Source organism: Acomys russatus, chromosome 13 (genome assembly GCF_903995435.1).
Source record: "Acomys russatus chromosome 13, mAcoRus1.1, whole genome shotgun sequence".
In the NCBI taxonomy this organism is placed as follows: Eukaryota; Metazoa; Chordata; class Mammalia; order Rodentia; family Muridae; genus Acomys; species Acomys russatus.
The window spans coordinates 35,929,154-35,942,333 of record NC_067149.1 but is presented as its reverse complement, the minus strand read 5'-3'; the positions used below and the strand labels follow the sequence as shown (position 1 = coordinate 35,942,333).

The window sequence follows — 13,180 nt, the reverse complement described above, 5'->3', positions numbered from 1 at the left end:
TCCCCAGCTCTGGCTTACGGGAATTTCTTGGCACATCTTACATGCCTTTTGGAGAATGTACTTGATGTTGAGGCTTTCATTTTGGCAGTTGAAGCACCAGGATTTTCATCCCCGTTGCCCTTTTATCAGAACTTCTTTCTAGAAGAAACAGACTTACCTTTTGGCTGCTCTGTCTGGGTCTTTGTTCTCGTCACTGTTCCTTCTTGCCAACAGTAGACTCTCTCCAACTTCCTGCCCTTCTGGTTTCTAAGGGGAACTAAGGCAGAGTGCTTCAGAGCACAGCTCCCGAAGCCAAGCCTTCATGTGAATCTTCATTCTGCCACTTTTCCTTCCTCCAAAGCGGCTCTTGATGATACGAGAGTTGACACAAAAGACTTAGAGCAGTGTGCCGTGTTCCTAACAGGCACCGTGTCTAATTTATTTTTTAAAGAAAACACTGTTCTGCTTCTGAATTACATTGATAGTTACAAGGGTGCGTATAGTTTTTGAAACTGTAAAGTAAATACCAGGTGATGTACAGAAGAATCATTAGCCAGCACCAGCATAACTCACCCTTCGTATAAGTCAGTGATAAGAAGGGTAAATCTGAATATCAGGGTGATGAGATGCTGCCAAACAGTTTAGAGACACGTAGACAAAATGATGATGATGATGATGATGATGACGACGACGATGATAATAATAATAATAGTAATAATAATAATAACTCATAAAAAATGAATGCTTTCTGTCATCACAGTCTTCATGCAGTAGCAGGTATTTGACAATTGTAGGACATAGGTTGTTGGACATGTGGGATCATGGGTATTCAGAAGAGTGTGGTGTCCAGGACACAGAAACACATGTGGAGAATTTGGGTGGCCACAAGATGACTGCTTCTGTCAAAATGGACTCCTTTTCACTCTGTGAGGAGCACACATGTTGTCCAGACTAACAAACACTTTTTCTCTTCATCCTTAGAAAGGCCCCTCTTCTGGAAAAGACCGTGTGAAGAAAGGTGGATCCTACATGTGCCATAAGGTCAGTCATGCCACTAAGCTCTGTTGAGGTATTCTTGTGGGTCATAAATTCATTATAACACACTGCCCCCCAAATGCTGTACTCATTTTTGCTAATATAAACCCTTTCTCAGCCAAACGAGAAAAAGACAGGAGAGCCTTCAACTTACTAAGAGTCATGGGGGTGAGTAGCAGGAGAAGCAGAGCGTGTGAGTCAGTTGCACACTGCCAGCCAGGTCATCTGCCGGCTCTTGTTCTGATGAGAGGCTTCTCTTGGCCTATACAATAGGGCGGGTCCTCTACCTCTTCTCATGCTTAAGTCTAGGACCACACCCTTAATTTCAGATGTCTGTAAATTTTTGAGTCGGTAAAAATGTGAGTTGAGATTCAAGCTCAAATTATAAGTGGAGGGTAGTTTATGATTTACCAAAATGGAAGCACCCAAATGTGCATTTTTGCTCCCGGAGCTATGATTTCGGTGTCCAAACTGGCAATTCTTGGTTAGTCTGAGTGATCGGTGCCTTACAAGCAACCTTCATAAGGAATTTGGAAATGGAACCTGACCCTTTCCCTTTTCTCCTTGAGTCATGTATTTTTACTGCCTTCAGCGTTCAGCTTCTGTCTTCTGACTGAGAAGCATTTTGCAGTTTATTATTACCAAGAATCTTTGCGTGGTAATTTACTCAGTCCTAGCAAGTCCTAGAGACTCAAACCATCTATAGTGATTCCTAATGTAAATTACTAATTTTGTAATAGAGATATTAGCAATCTTATTCCTAAAACAGTAGCCCTCAAACATTATTTTACTTCAGAATCATCTGAGATTACATAAATATATATGTATATATACACACATATGCATATATATATATATATATCAAATTTAATTAGATGGCATAAGTGAAAAGCCAGGTTTTAAAGCTCTGTAGCTATTGAAAACATATAGCAAAGTTAGCTCGTTCATTTATATCCAGGTCACAGCCCCATCCCTCCTCACCTTCCCTCTCCCCCTCCCCTATTCCTCAGAAAAAAAAGGATCTCCCCTTCCCATCCATACCAGCTAATCATGTTGTATCAGTAGTACTAAGTGTATCCTCTTCCCTGTAGCCTGGCAAGGCAGTCCTGCCAGGGAGAAGTGATGGAAAAGCCGGCAAGAGAGTCCTTGTTCAGCGACTCCCCTTACTAGGGGACCTACATGAAGCCTGAGCTGCGCGTCAGCTACATTTTTGTAGAGGACCTACATCCAGTCCATGCAAGGTCCTTCGTTGGTGCGTCAGTCCTAGCTGGCTCCTCTGGGCCATGGTTAGTTGGCTCTGTTGGTCTTCTTGTGGAGCTCCTGTCACGGCCAGGTCCTTTTCTCCTTCCCCCCCGCTTTTCCACAAGACTCCTTACATATTGCCCAATGTTTGGCTGTGAATCTCAGCTGCTGAGTAGAGCCTCTCAGAGGACAACTCTGCTAGGTTCCTGTCTGCAAGCACAGCAGAGAAACAATTGTTAATAGTGTCAGGGTCTCTCCCATGGGGTGGGGCATTGGTTGGACATTCCCTCACTCTCTGCTCTACTTACTCTATCTTTATCCCTGCACATTTTGTAGGCAGGTAAATTTTGGGTCAAAGTTTTTGTGTGTGGATTCATGTTCCCCTCCCTCTACTAGCAGGCTTGTTTAGTTAGAGGGTGTCCTCTTCAGTCTCTCTGGCCCCTGCTACTAGGAGTCTCTGCTAGAGTCTCTCTCATAGCCTCCAGGGAACCTATCCTTACTTAGGTCTCCAGCTTTGATAATGGCCTCAAGAAACTGTAGCTAATGACATACATGGATGATTTTGTTGTCGTGTGTTCTCTACACATTGCTTAGTGTAGAACCTTTGGCCCTGTGATTCAGGTGGGAAGTTCATTCAGTTCAGCTCATTTCTTGCTTCAACCTACGTTAAACTGGACATGTTGGCTCATAGCTTTAATTTTATCACTCAGGAGGCAGAGGTATATGGAGCTCTGTGAATTCAAGGTCAGCCAGGGCTACACAGTGAGACTCTTTTTTTAAGAAATGAATAAAAAGGACAACAAATCTACATTAGTAATAAGATTTAGATATATTTGACTTTGTGGATTAATAATTAATTATGTCAGGGTATTGGTATGCTGGCCAGGATTGTCTTTAACTCCTGAAGTAAAGTATTCTTTCTGCCTTAATCCCCTAATAAGTGGGTTGTGGATATGTTCTACTTTGCATGGCTCATGTCTCATCCTATTTGCTTGTTTTTCTGTTTTTCTTTTTTGTTTGTTTTTCTGTTTTTGTTTTGTTTTGTTTTGAGACAGGGTCTCACTATCTATCTCTGCCAGATCTGGAACTTGCAACATAGACCAGGCTGTCCTTGAACTCACAAAGATTTCTGCCTTCCAAGTGCTGATTTTAAAAGTCTGTGCCATCATGCCTAACCTTCATGTCTCATTCTTAATCATAGGAAATAAAAAATAGTTTTAAATTATTGTACTACTATAGTCGTTACATTTCATATCAGATTGAGGATATTTGCTTTTGCTCAAAGTTTTTAATCATCAATGAATATAGATTTTGCTGGATGTTTTTTGTGTAACTGTTGAGGTGATTTTTTTTCCCTTTTCTATCAGTTACTACAGTATATGATGAAATACAATGATTGATTTTCATTTTCTTAGTTGGTTTGTTTGTTTTTGAGTCAATGTCTTACTATGTAGCCAAGGTTAACTGAACTCACACTGCAACCCAGATTCTCACAATAGCAACCAACCATGTCCAGCTTGATTTCATTTATTAAACCATCATTGCATTCCTGGGGAATATTGCACTTAGTCATGATGTGTTAGCCTTTTTATATATTTTGGATTCAGTTTTCTAAAATGTTGGGAACTTTTGCATATAATTATGGATGAGTAGATCCTTTTTTGTTGTTCCTAATAATCTTTGTGTGGGTTTGGTAATTGTTGTGTTCATAAATGTAATTGCAAGATATTCTTCAATCTTCAGTTTTTTAAAAGAAGAGTTCATGTAAAATTAACATCATTTCTTTCTGAAATGATTGGTAGAGTTCCCTAGTAAAGGCATTTGGACCTAGACTTGTGCATTTAACTTTTTTTTTTTTTCATTTTCCCTGTAATGAAACCTCCCAAAAGATTAAATTTTCGAAGAAAAAGGCTTATTTTGGCTTATGCTTTTAGAGATCCAGAGTTGTTAAGGAGGATCATATGGTGCTTACATTCTTGCTGGGTCCGGAGTTGGTCTAAGGCATCACATGGAAAGTGGCGCGCGCACTCGCTTGTGTGTGTGTGTGTACATTCATTATGATCACTATTTTTCTTCCTATAAAGCCAATAAGATTCAAGCATGAAGATTCAACTTAAAGATTCAAACATATTTCTACTACACATAAACAATAACACTTGGGAAATCAAATTATACAAATTAACCCTTTAAAGTATCGCCAAAACAAAAACCATAGTAATGAATCTAACAAAACTAGATCTCTCCACATGTATAAACAGAGATTATATACATAGACCCATCAGATAAAATAGCATTCGGAAATATATTCATGTAATTGTGGTCAATTGTTTTTTGGCAATCATGCAAAATAAATTCAAGTGATGGACAAAAAAAAAAAAAAAAAAGATTCAAGCATGATGACTCTACCCATTATTACTTTACTTAGTCTTACTCTGCTCCCCCAAAGGCCTCACCTCTAAACAGCCTAAGGGTAGGCCTCTACCCTTTTCAGAGCCTTAAGGCATACACTCTGTCTTTCAAGGAATCAAGTCTTTCATATGCAAATTTGAATTTATTACTTCAATCTCTACATTTTCATTGATTATTTAAATCAATTATATATAATGAAACTTGATATTATTGGCTTTGAATTTTGTATCTTGAGATTTTAGGGTTTTTTTTTGTTTTTGTTTTTGTTTTTGTTTTGCCTTATTTGTTCTTTGTTTCTTTTTAATCTTTGTCTTTTTTGGATTAAGTTACTTGTATCACCTCATTTCCTCTCCTTAGGCTTATTATCTATAGCTCCATTTTAAAAATGAATGGTTGACTTAGAATCAAGTTAATAATTAACTTTTCCTAGTCAACCTGTAAAATGTATCTTGAGTTGTTTAGGCTTAGAGCAATGGAGACACTGTTACTGAAAAGAATAGCAGAATGACAAAACTGCATGGAATCAGACTTTTACTAGAGAAAAATGGCAACTCTAGAAATAAATAAAAAGAATATTACAATTAATTTTTATAAAATTTACTTTTGTTTTATATGTATGGATATTTTGTCTGCATATGAAAGTATGAAAACGTGTGTGTGTGAGTGTGTGTGTGTGTGTGTGTGTGTGTGTGTGTGTGTGTGTGTGTGTTGTGCCTACATGTATGTTTGTATACCATATCACTTGCATTCTTAGGGCCCATGGAGGCCAGAAGAGAACATTGGATCCCGTGGAACTAGAGTTGCTGATCGTTGTGAACCACCATGTGGTTTCTGTGACTCAAACCTAGGGTCTCTAGAAAAGTGATGTGCTCTTAACTGCTGAGCCATCTCTCCAGGCCCCTCAACCCCAGCTTTTTAACAGTCTATCTAAGGTAGCTTCAGGAAAGAGATGAGGACACAGGAAGAGAAGCTGGGAGATAGCACAGCATCCAGTTAAGAGCACAGACTGGTATCCTTGCCGTTTACATGGTGTGGCATTAGGCACACTATTAATATCCCCTGGCCTCAGTTTTTCCTTGGGTATGTAATGTAAGTGCTATTTATACCCTTCTCATAGGGTTCTTGGAAGAATGTGCAGTCAGTATATGTTAAGTTGATGGAGCAGTTCACACAATAAGCACTCAAGTACAGATTTTGGTTGTTGATGTTGTTAGATTGATGCCCAACATCCAGTGTGGGATCTTCTTTCCAATCTACAGCATCAGGGCACTCTCCTGCCAGAGTAACAAAGAAATTGTTTAGTGACATTTGAAAGAGCAGTGGTAAGTCCTGGGTTCCGCTACAGGCTTCCCTAGGATGATTTTATTCAATATGAGATATTGATACCTTTTTATCTGAGAAATGTTTTCCTCTTATGAAAACCATATTTCTGTTTCATTGAGTTCAAGGCCTCCAGGCTGGTAAGCCATTATCTTAGGTGGATTGTTTCCTGATCTCAGAGCACATTCTTAGTACAGATACTGAGATCACTTTTACAAAGTAATTAGCCATTTTGATGAAATCAGGCTAAAACATGTCCCTCCTTCTACTCCTTGTCTCAGTTAATAGAATGACCCATTTTTCAACCACCCAAAGACCTCACTTCCTTTAAGAACCACTTTTGATTCTAAAAATAGAGGTAGAAAAATATAAAGAACAACCAGAACATTCATAACCAGGACATGCGCTCTTTAATTGTGTCTCTATTAGTGACCCATTATTGAAATCTAAGAGAGCTACTTATTAATACATACTTCTGAGTGAATGGATGTGCATAAGTAGAATGATGAAGATGAATTGACTCTTTGCAAGTGATGGGCCTGACCTCTCAGCACTGTGTGTGTGTGTGTGTGTGTGTGTGTGTGTGTAAGGATCAAACCCAGGAACTTGCACACACTAGGGAAGTGCTCTACCACCAAATGGTGTCCCCATCCCCTCATCACTTTTGTGGCTGGGCATTTTTTTGTTTTTGTTTTTGTTTTTATTCAGTTCTTCATAGCTGTTTTGGTTAATAGAAGGCCTTGGAAACTGCTGTGGTCCAATAGTGACCATTTTTGTGGTTGTTGATTTTTTAAAATTAATTTTTATATTTCTTATATATACATTTACATTATTAAGTCTATATAAAATAGACTACATACAGCAAAAGAACCACAGAACACTCAGCAATTACTTTCATGTTACCTTCATAGTGTTTTGGCAGTTTGTATTCGGCAACCTTGAAGAAAACATTTTCCTATCTCGGTAAGACTAAAATTCTGAATGTAACTCAATATCTATTATAGCTAGCATATATCAACTTAAGACATCTATCTAGACCTAAAGACATCTTAATCTCTAAACGACTAGGCTTAATTGTAAAACTCAACTATTTGGTCTTCAACCTCAGCAGAGACTTGAAAAGGAGTAAAATTAATTACCTGAGTAAACAGGGAGTGCAGGTTAGCAGCACTAATTTAATAATAATAAAAAAAAAATGACCAAGTAGTTTGCTGCCTGAACAGTCACCCATATCTCTCTAAAACATTGGAGCATCATCTTCAGCCCTCTCACCCAAAATATCTGACAGACATATTTGTGAGGCAGGAACAATTGAGGACTTGCTTACCCTGTCTTGGCAGAGTTTGGCCATCGACTCTGCCTGGATCCAAGCTTGCCAAGTTTTAGGCATAATTCTGTCAGTGGTCGAAAGGAGGACATTTTGCCCGGTGGCTGGTTTGCCACATTTGAAGCCATCTCCATGAGGAGGTTCTTTGATGTTCATCATCTTTGAGGTAGGCTGGGTGTTGCCAGGAGTTAACCTGTCTTGTTGTCAAAGAATCATTAAACAGCACAAACATCTTTAAATTCTATATTCTGTAGGACTCTGAGGTATTTGAAGACCTTATCTAACTATTTTACCTTATCTATCTATAAAATTTTTTTAAAAGCTTTGCATAAAATTTAAAAAGAAATAAAATGATAAAGATGACAATAAAAACCAAATGCCTTATGTGCTAGAGAAAACTATTAGATGGTATTCTGCCATGAGTTTTTATGTACTTTAATATATATATTAAATTTAATTATTTTGAATTATACTCAAGGTTTTCAGTTGTGCTCACAATAAAAATCTTATATGTCACTGATTTTTTTCCCTAGTCTCTTGTGTCATCGATGCAGAATCCTTTTCAACACTGTTCTGAGCAGACACTAAAAATTCAGAAGAACTTTTGCAGTCTGGCTTTAGCAGCATATAAAATAATCCACCCAATGAAAACTGCAGTCCTGTGCCATAACACCCCAGTTGCCTTTCAACGTGCTGGTTTATATGGCTAATTACCCTTTCCCCTCTGTCTGCATAGCACAAGCATATACATAGCCGGAAGCTGTAGGAGGTACCCTCTTCTCCCCACATGCAACCCTGAATCTCAGGGGCCTGCGCAAAGCTGGACAGTGCTGCTCTTGTTTCCGTGAGGATGAAATCGGCCAAGTGAGGTTCAGTAACCAGTGGTGTAATTCCCCTAAGCATAGCATTTACAGTGCTTCCTCTATGCCGCTTTTTTTGTTTTGCTTTGTTTTGTTTTGTTTTGTTGTTGTGGAGGGCTTTGTTTTGGTGTGTTTCATTCAGTTTTTTGTGGTGTTAGGGATTGAATTCAGGCCTTGCTCATACTGGGCATGCGCCCCAACACTGAGCTCAGTCTCCAAGGCAAGATGGAGTGTTCTTATGTACTTCTATGGACAGCTTCATTTGATCGGCGAGGACAGATCCTGCATGGCTTTGCCTAAGGTTGAGTAGCCACTGAGCTTGGGGTTTTACCCTTGCTCGTCAAGAGATAAGCAAAATCATACAATTTTCATTTGTGCTTCATCCAAACTCCTCAGACCGGGAGATGGTGGTGTGATTCCATCTATCTGCTCACATTTCTTGCTTTTTTTTTTATATTAACCATCTTTGACTAATTTTCTCTGGAATTCCAGTTTTCCAATTCTTTGGGCATTTCAGCTGCCTCTCAGAGAAGCTTTTCCAAACCACCCTAAAAAAATCAGCCCCTTTTGTTTTCAGTCCTTTCTCCCCATTTTACCTTTCTTCAGAGATGACCACTGGCAGAAGCAGTCTTGAATTTTTCAGTCTGTTTGCAGTGTGACTAATCCCTTTGAATGTCAGCTCTCTGATAGCAGGTTCCTTGCTCGTGTGCTCTGATTGCATCCCTCATGCCTAAAGTTGCATCTGTCATATTGCACACGCTCATATATTTACAGTATAGCCTTGCTGTGATGTGATCGGCCTGTGTATGGTCTGGCTGTTCTCATGCCTCATTTTTGCCCATTTTGTACTTCTGTTACCACTGTTTAGCCATGTAATCTACCTGCCATCCTCCTTTATAAATTGCGGCTACTTGGGGTGTACCCCATGGGCCGAAGCAGCACCCGAAGCTTGTTAGAAATGGACCCTGAGTCCCACACGAGCCCCATGAAAGCAGCATTCCTGGGTGTATTAGCCTAGGAATGTGTATTTGGACAACCTTTCCAGTCTTCTCTCCCTCCCCCATGAGTGTTTGTGTGTGTGTGTGTGTGTGTGTGTGTGTGTCTGTCTGTCTGTCTACAACTGTCTTTAGTAACTTATCTTGTTGCTGTGATAAAAATACCCTTACTTATGCAACCTAAGGGCCAGTGAGAAGACTCAGTGGGTGGAAGTGCTCGACAGGACTGTCATTGCATCACTGGAGTGTGCAATATACAAACTGAATACATAACTTAAAAGCAACTTCTGGAAGAAGAGGTGTATTTTGGCTAATGGTGCCAGGGTACAGTCTATTGTGACATCATCACAACTGCACTCAGAGAACCACTGCCATAACTAGGCCTTTCTATAGACATTGGTATTCTGCAAGGGACCCAAATGACTAGCCTCCCTTCTTTAAGTCAGCTCAAGGCTGTTTTGTAACTGTTTGGTATATAGGCATTGTTTTCTCACCTGCCTGCAGCCTCCAACTAGCCAGGACAGGACCATACCTAGACCTGGATATGTTCTCTTGTTGTGTACAATCAGGAAATGAAGGGCTTGCTTGTTTTCATTGTGTGTGGTCCCATCGTGGGATAAGACTGCCAGAGCCATCAGTGTGCTTCCCCCTGAGTTTGACCTTTGCTGCAGCCTGGAGTTCACTGCAGTGCATGGTTTCATAGAGGCTCCAAGTTACCTGAGCTCGATTCTAGAAATATCAGAGCTCTGCATTTTACAGCAGACTAATGCCTGCTCTGGCTTCTGCTGCGTCTCCTTACACACTTCTTACCAGACATTTGAGAGCCTCTGTTCATGTGGATCCACAGATGCAGGAGCATCACCTTATTATTATTTCAAGCACATTTGAAATTCATCTCCCGTCTGTCTACCTGAGAGTTGGTAATACATTCTGTTCCTCACTGTCCACAAGGAAAATTGGTTGCTATTGTTTTATTATCTATAGAAGATAGAGCATTATGTCTTCCTTTTTAATGCACCAGAGAATTTCCATGTCATCTTCAGAGATAATTTTTATGGAAATTAGAAGCATCTGACTTTTTTTTTTTTGTGAAAGAAAAATAATAGGAATAAAAAGTGTCTTGCATGCTGACCTATTTTTTTTCCCTTCCCACAAATTATCTCTTCTGTGTGAGTTACCAACCTATTCTACGTTATTCTTTCTGAAATTTCTTTTACCAGCTGGTAGGTACTTGGGTTCAGTGGGCCAAGCATCCATGGTGACTAGTTTGTTTTCATTCCCTGTTCTTATGAATCGAGAATGAACCTCACAAGAGTTCTATGCATGGTTATTTGGAATCTTGCAGCTTTCATAATGCCGTGTCAAATAGTCTGTAGCCACAGATACATGTCCTGTATGTTTCTGTGAGAGTGTGTTGGTGGTGGGAAAGAAGACATAAGGTGAATGTTACCCTGTGCATCAGGAGTGTGGACTCTTGCTAAGAAAGGAACTGTGTTGGAGGTTGGTCTGATGTATTTTGATGCTAATTACTGCTTGCTGTCTCTGCCCCACCCGTCCTTGTCTAAGAGCCTAACCTATTTGACCAATAAAAGGCCATCACACCTGGGCAGGACAAATGGGATAGGTGTGGCTAAGGCTCCAGGGCTGGGGAGACTGAGAGATTGTTGGGAGAAGAGCTACCCAAGGAGAGCAGAAGAGGAGGCCGCAACATCATGGGTTAGGTGGAGGAGAAGCACATGGCTGGTGTGGATGGAGGATTTGGCCCAGATGAACATTAGCAAGTGTATGGGATCATGGATGGGAGGTAGCTTGATAGAAATTATTAGAGCCAGATGGCATAGGATTGGGGCAGCTATCCCATACCTGCCCCCCTATGGGAAGTATTTAGGGAATTAATGTCTGCCCTACCGCAGGTTAACTAAGGCTATTTTAAAATATAACAGGTGTTTGTGTCTTGATTGATTGCTAGCAGCTTAGAAAATACTGCCGTAATAATAATTATAGGCCTGATAATAAACATTATTAAGCCACACTGGTAAATTAACTGCAACAAACTGGCACCCAGTGTGGGGTCGAACCCATGACCCTGAGATAAGAGTCTCATGTTCTGCCAACACCACACTACAGTTCGTCCAAATTAGAATCCTGCTTCCTTTAATGAGTATGTCACCTTCTGTAACTTGTTTGATTTCCCTTGGGTTTTACAATCAAAAGTCCCTGCTACCCTGCCTACTGTGTCCTAGGAAATCAATGTCCATGTTTGTGTGATCACTTATACTTTGCTCTTGCACAACTAGACAGAATGAAATAAACCATAGTCCAGCATGTATAGCTTTATTATTACTGCAATTTAAAATCCCGTGGTATTGGGAAGAAAGTGGGTTTCCAGTTGCTTTTTTTATATTTTAAGTTCCTCTGCTGACTTGAAATTTTGCCGATCTGTTTAATATATTCCACTATACTTGATGCTGTTATTAATCTTTTTATTACCACTTATCTCTATTGTTATAATGTCAAAAATTGATGTAATAAGCCAAAAATTAGAAGCTTTGCTTTCAAGGATAATGATTGTGAGTGTATGTGTGTTTTAATCTTGTGCATATTTTAGTCTTTTTTTCCCTTAACACATGATTATATAGACTAAATCGTATCATATATATAGCTCCATATTCTGACTCTTTATTTAACACTATGGGAATTTTGTGTTTTCATATATTATATAAAAATGTAATTCTTAGTGGCTGCTGAGTGTACAATCACATGGTTAACCATGGGAGGTTGCAGTTTGCTCTTTATGGTGTTATAAGCAGTGGTGGCCTTTCTGCTGTATGTAGGTGTTATTTGTAAGGTAAAAGATACTTGCTGGTTGATTCTTTAATTTGCTGCCCTTTGCCATGCATACATCACATCAAGTGTCTATGAAGGCAGTTCAGGGGCTTCCTGCCTTCAGGTAGCTGTGACTTCTCTGTACCTGGTACTTTTGTGGGGCTATATCTGCCTTAAGCCTTAAGCCATGGATTCCAGGATCTCTTACAGCATCTTATCTCTTGTAGTCCTATTGCTATAGGTACCGCTGTGCAGCTCGAAGCCAGAACACACCGGAGAGCTCTGCATCCAACCTGGGATTCCGTTGTGCAGCAGACCACCTGCCCACTGCAGACTGACAGCCACAAGGAGCCTTTCCAGATCAAAGAAGTTGTTTCTCACCTGCAGCTGGCTTCCCCCTGAACTCGGAACTGATCTTGTGTTAAGTATCTCACCGGAAGAGAGTTATGTGTCTGCCCAGTGGCCAAAGGAACTGTCTCGTGTGACCAAATTCCTGACACGTGTCAGTGCTTGTGCTTTAGCGTGTGGTGCATCTTTGGGGATCGTCGCCATCTTTTACTTTGAGAGCCTTTTGAAGAGGAAAGAGAGAGCCGAGAACCATGGAGTCCTGCCCAGACTCTGCCTCAGGGTTAGACCCTGGGGTCCAGCCTTCATCTACCTGGGCCTCTGTTCCCTCATCAAATGACGGGATGACAACATGACCTCTGAGGCTCTCTCCAACTCGCAGATTCTATGTGCACTAGTGGAGTGTATTGTGATTGCATAGTGAGAATATATGACAGATTATTTTTTAGCTATTTTTTGCCATGTGTGAATCTTGGGCAATACTAATCATAGAAGGTGAGAGTTCTCTTATGTATTATTTTCAGAAAAGGGTGGGGTTTGAGTCTTTTATATTCATGCTGCACTTTGTTCTTTCAAGGAAATCAGTGTCTTTTACATTGTTGTGACAAATCTCATATAGGCCAGTGAAGGGACACTCATGTTCGGAGTTCTGAACACACACGACGTCTGTGGAGTGACTCTACTGTCCTTTATTTGTAACATTAAGTGCCTTTGGCTCAGAGGGAGAGTTTGAAGCCCTGTTTCCCCTTCACCCACAAGCCTTCAGAGAATGTGAAATGTGTGCTAATTAGGGAAAGCATTGAGTTTTAGGTACAGGGGGGAAAGAATCAGGGCCTTGAATA

General features: G+C 40.2%; 1 protein-coding gene across 2 annotated transcripts in view; it reads left to right on the top strand.

Moving 5' to 3' along the window:
- Positions 1-12,602, top strand: part of Sumf1 (sulfatase modifying factor 1) — a 75,407-nt gene extending 62,805 nt beyond the window's left edge. The window contains exons 8-9 of one of the 2 annotated variants that reach the window (XM_051155017.1): positions 961-1,020; positions 12,221-12,602. In XM_051155017.1, the coding sequence (XP_051010974.1) occupies positions 961-1,020; positions 12,221-12,331 (171 nt within the window). In that variant the 3' untranslated portion in view covers positions 12,332-12,602. The remainder of the gene's footprint in view (positions 1-960; positions 1,021-12,220) is intronic. The other variant, XM_051155018.1, reaches the window with a different exon arrangement.
- Positions 12,603-13,180: the final 578 nt, after the last annotated feature.